The 5,440-nt window shown below is 50.5% G+C and overlaps 1 protein-coding gene across 1 annotated transcript in view; it reads left to right on the top strand.

Annotated features, from left to right (window-relative positions):
• The first annotated feature begins 1,278 nt into the window (after positions 1-1,278).
• The window catches only part of Medag (mesenteric estrogen dependent adipogenesis), a 20,304-nt gene continuing 16,142 nt past the window's right edge, over positions 1,279-5,440 (top strand). Inside the window, exon 1 of the mRNA XM_006979608.4 lies at positions 1,279-1,851. Coding sequence (XP_006979670.2) covers positions 1,571-1,851 — 281 coding nt within the window. The 5' untranslated portion in view covers positions 1,279-1,570. The remainder of the gene's footprint in view (positions 1,852-5,440) is intronic.

Here is a 5,440-nt window from a genome sequence, read left to right as displayed (position 1 = left end):
AGGAAAGAAAAGTCCAGACAAACAAGAGTACATTCCCTTGATGGAAAATGGCATAGGGGTTTGCAATACAGTTTGCAAAGTCAAAGTCATTCGAAACGCAGCATGCATTTACTGTTAAACAAGGAAGGAATAGAAATTCAATGACACCAGGGGCTGGAGAGATGGATCAGTGGTTACGAGTGCTCACTATTCTTGCAGACCCGGGTTCAGTTCCCAGCACCCACATGGCACCTGTAACTCCAGTTCCAGGGGACCTGACTGATGTGTTCTTCTGGACTCTGCATGTATGTAGTCATGTGTACATACATATATGCAGGCAAAATTCATACGCAAAAATAAAAATAAAATCTTCAAAAAAATAAAGAATAAATAAACTATATAGCAAAGCAGTTTTTGTTGGATTCAACTAAACCCAGGCACCACGGAGGCACTCAGAGACAAATTGAATAGTCTCTGGATTCCACTTCAAGTCCTACCTTGGGGACTCAGCGCTGCCTGGAGTCTCCTGCTCGCTCATGCAGGGTTTATCTAGAGAAGGCCTTCACTCGGTCAGTGTAACTGTTGGAAAACTTGCTTGCTCCTCTGTTAGACTACAAGTTGGATGGCGGCAGGGGTTGGGGTTATTTGCCTGTCTTCATTTAATTAATTTCAAGGGATAATAGTCCTTGCGTCCCTCAAGAAACGTGTGAGCACATAGCGAGAGCACCCAAGTATCTATAAACTGATGATCAGATTCTGGTATTGGGGAGCTCAGCCCACAGGGGAGGCCTGCTAGGGTCTTCTGACTTGGATCCAAGCACATAGCTACCAAGGGTCCCCGGGAGCCTCAGGAACAAGAGGGCCGAGAAATGGGGTGCACAGGGGATGCAGAAAAGCCTTGTGGGAAAGTGGCCGGCTGCTCAGAGAAGGATGCTGGGTGGGTGGGACCCCGCTCCAGGAAGGGCTGAGAGAAGGAAAAGCCAGATCATCTCGGTGGAGGTGGAGGGAGCTGGAGACTTGAGACTGGGCATGGGGTGGGGGATGTAGATGCCGGTGGAGCTCCCAGCCTGAGCTCCGAAAGCCCCTGGGCCCCAGATGGAGAGGTGGTCAGTAAGCCTGTGTAATCCTCTGGGAGCAGTGGCACCTGAGGGATGGATGGGCACTGCGCCAGGCCCGGGCATCTGTCGTGGGGGAAGATGCTGCGCCCGGCAGTGCGCACCAGGCAGGGAGGGCCCCACGCGGGGGCTGAGCGTCTGACCCCAGTGGGATGACTAAGTTCGTCTTGGCTGTGAGCAGGCGAGGTGGGAGTGCGCCAAGTTATGAAACGCTGATTGCTCTGCTGGAGAGGAGCATCTGGGGTCCTGCCTGGGGGCTGGAGGGGCGTGCCCGGTGCCTGATAAAAGGGGCTGCCCAGCGCGGGGACCGCTTTCTCCGTGCCTTGCCTGCAGCACTCCTCGAGGGTGAGCAGCCTTGAGGGCGACAGGAGGGCTCCCGAGAGACTGCTGTGTGCAGTAGTCGGCAGGACAGACAGGCTTAATCCTCCCACTTGGCGACCCTCGGGGTAGGAAGGGGACCGAGCCACAGCCTGGGTATGGCCACCGCGGCGTGCGAACCTGTGCCCAGACCCAGCCTGACCTCCATATCATCCGGGGAGCTCCGCAGCCTGTGGACGTGCGACTGCGAGCTGGCCCTGCTGCCCCTGTCGCAGCTGCTCCGCCTGCAGCCTGGGGCCTTCCAGCTGCGTGGTGAGCAGCTGGTGGTGTCCGGGCTGGGGGAACCCGCCGCGGACGCGCGAGGGGGCTTCAACGTCTTCGGGGACGGCCTAGTGAGCTTCGACGGGCAGCTCTACCGCCTCAGCAGCTACATCAAGAGGTGGGTGGTGGCCACGTTGTGCGCCCTAGCCTGCAGCTTCTGTCCCTGAAAATCTTCTACCTGGCGGCTGTCCCCTCTCTAAGAGACCTGGCCATTCTACCTGCCATCCATCCGCTTGAACTCCCCCCCCCGCCCCCGCCCCTTTATTTTTTAGCAGCTAGGAAGGGGGGCTTGCTGACTGTGTAGGGAGGACAGGGTGGGAGCACACTCAGCCCCACCCAACACGCCAGCTGGTGGCTGCTCTTTCCATTACCGTTAACTGGGTCAGATGAGCTCAGTAAGCAGGCACACCCTTCAGGGAAGGACTAGAATGCAGATCCCCAACCTAGCTTTAGTCCTGAGCACTAATAACTATTCAGCAGAATCTGCAGAAAGGTCATTTTCCTGGGGGTATTTGCTCTCTTGGTGTTTCTTAAACCAATCAGTCATAGTGGAGAAGAAAGCATAGCCCCCGGAAGCCCAGTCCAGAGCCGTTGGTGGCTTGACAGCTAGGGCAGAAACAAACACAGTGTGTCTTCCTGGTTTGCTGCCGAGTGTCCTGTGAGACCTCAGCCTTCATCCAATGCTTCTCCCGAACTGTTGTGGCCAAGGGGACTCAAGCGCTGCTTGGTAGACTTGAAGGAGTCAAGGATGCGGAAGCAGGCTTTGATCTCAGTGGCGTAAGGGAGGGCTGTCCATGCTGGATCCCACTTGGCTGGGTCACCCTGGAGGAAGACCCTTATCCATGTTTAGTAGGGTGCTGAGTGTCCCAGAAGAGGGTCGGGAGTCTGCGCAATGCAGCAGGCCAGATGTGAAGATATAATGCGTTTGCATTAGTGATGTGTACTCTGTGGAAAGGGTGGAGCCCAAGGGCCAAGCAAACGGGAGACATTGACAGTGCCCTCTTCCCACTGAAAGTAGGACTCTCGGGAATGCGTGGGTTTTGAATGATTGAGAAAACATTCCCTACCAAGAATTTCTGTTTGGTAGGTCAATAAAAATACCAGTTTGTAAGAGGAAGTAGGAAGAACTAAGTGAGAAAAGCAGGTTTAAGCTGGGGAGGTGGCCCAGTGCCTAAAGTGAGGGGACTTGAGTTCGCATTCGCACCACCCGTGTGAAAATGTCCGTGTGCCTGGAACCCCAGCGCTAGGGGCATGAAGACAGGACTGAGGCTCGCTGGCCTCCACCCTGTCCCTAAACTGACAAGCTGCAGAATCAGTAAGAGAACCCATTCAAAACTAATAAAGTGGACATGTGTGCATTGGTTCACTTGCATACTCTTACACACACACACACACACACACACACACACACACACACACACACATACGCACGCACGCACGCATGCACACACGCATGCACGCACACATGTACGCATGCACAAACAAACAATTACAATGTTCCCAATGAACTGAAGCCAAGGTAAGGTGTTTGACAGAATCAGCTCCTCCAGTCTTAGTATAAGGATACTGGTGGACATTTTAGTATAGATTTGAGGCTTGTCATTAATAATTTTCTTTGAACAGCTTTATAAAAGCAAATAAAAACTAGTTGTGGTTCCTGGGAAAGTCAAAGTGTAGTCACAATGACTGGGTGACACAGAGCAGCGTGCAAGTGCAATTTTATACACCCTGGCTTTTCTTCACACATACAATTGTGTGAAGGATTTCACACCCTGGAGGTATGAAGGCTCTGGGACAGACTTAAACAGTGGGATTGGCAAAGTGTCTTCTTGTAGGGGGCATGCCGTGGTAGGATCTTGTCTAACTGTGAGCGCAGCCTGAGGAGAGCTGGGAGGGAACCGAGTCTGATGGAGGACTGGGCTCTGGGCAGCAGCTGGGAGGTGGAAACATTCTGAACTTAGCCTAGTCAAGATTCTCCTGCTCTGATGGCCAAGATGGATCCAGTTGGCGCTGACTCTGGAGATAGTATTACCTGTGGCACAGGTCTGGCCTGGCTGTTTCCAGTGTCTTGGAATATCGGTGACTATGGGGGTCCAGCCCCTCGATAGTCCCCTCCCAGGGTCCGGGAAGAATCTACAACCAGCTGATAATTAATCTTTAATGGGATGAAATGAATCTATGTACATGAAACTCCTTAGTCCATATACTTTATTATTCTGTGACATTTACAAGCTTATATTCTGCTCTCATATTTAGGTCATCTTTAGCCTGATTTCTCTCTACATTTGTCTGCGATCCCCTCTATGTTCTATCTTAATTCCTTCATATAGTTCTGCCCCTTCTAGGTTCTCATCCATCTTGTTCCTTCCCATATCATCTCCTCTCCCGTCTCCTTCTCTCTCATCTGGCTCTTCCTCATCTTCCATCTCGTTCCTCTAGTACTCTGCTGTAGCCCTTCAATCTACTTCTTCCCCATCTCAGTTTGTTCCTCTCAAGTTCTTACCCATCTAGTTCTTCCATTCTCTTCTCTCCTCTCTGTCCTCTTGTGCCCTGGGAGTCCTGGTATATATACACTTACAAGCAGTATTCCCTTAGCAGTGCAAAGCCAGGCTTCCAGGGTCAAATGGAGGGGTGATAAGAATCACACAGGGAGGCAATAACCGTTAATTATCACTTGCAACCCCAAAGGGAAGTGACCAATGGGGGAAATGAATTAAAGGCTAAATTCAGGTAATATCTAAGAAGAGGGAATCTCATGTGCTCAACTATAATCTTAAATGTGGTTGGTAGAAAGTGTTAAGAATCTATAAGTTGCTAGGTCAATGGGAGAAAATAAAACTGTCTTCTTTTTTCCTGTAGCTCCTATCTGTCCAAGCTATCTGCTGTTTTTCTGCAGGGTGGGGGAAAGTGTGCTCAGTTGCTAGGCAACCTGTGTACAGCTAGATGCCTCTGGTGATAGTTAAAGGGAGATCTGGAACTGGCGGTAAGGTTTGGGAAAAGAGGAAGTAAGGCTTAATTGGCACATCCGCCAGGCCTTCTCAAACAGGTAGCCTGGATGCTTAAGTCTGTTCTAGAGAGTACAGAGGTATCTCTGATAAGGTACTTTCTTCCATCCAGTGATGGACCTGACCAGATGCTACCAATAATGATAATTACAGGGAGGCTTGAACTGGGAGTTCTGGCTGAGCATAGCTGTTAGCACAGAAGGTTATCTAAATATTCCCAGAAGTGGTTAGGTAAGTAGTTAGAGGTCTATAAAGTTTGTAAGGCTGTAAGAAAGGAGGGGTCTGAGCTAAATTGTGTAAAGCTATTATTTAATGTCTACCTGACCTAGGCGGTGTCCCCTTGTGGAATTTACCTTAAGTCAGGAGACTCGCCTATGGGTTGTTATCACTTAATCCTCGGAAATTGGGTGACCACCTGGGCGATGTCTCCTTTAGTCCTTGAAAGTGGCTAGGGGAGATATCTGATTCCAGAGAAAGCCTTTCCTGAGGCTATTCTCCAAATACCTGGAATGTGTATGTCCAGAGAGTGATCAATCCACACTGTTAGCCCTTCTTAGGGAAAAGTCAATTGGGAAAACTATGAAGGCACACATGATTTTCATAACAGAATACAGCTGATATATAACAAGCCAAGTAACACCAAAAACTCCTTGGGATTTGGCTTCCTCTGGAGGAATTCCCTGATTCCTCCAGGTAGTGACT

Source organism: Peromyscus maniculatus, chromosome 23, assembly GCF_049852395.1.
Source record: "Peromyscus maniculatus bairdii isolate BWxNUB_F1_BW_parent chromosome 23, HU_Pman_BW_mat_3.1, whole genome shotgun sequence".
Taxonomy (NCBI): domain Eukaryota; kingdom Metazoa; phylum Chordata; class Mammalia; order Rodentia; family Cricetidae; genus Peromyscus; species Peromyscus maniculatus.
The sequence above is the reverse complement of the archived record's forward strand: the minus strand, read 5'-3'. Positions and strand labels throughout refer to the sequence as shown.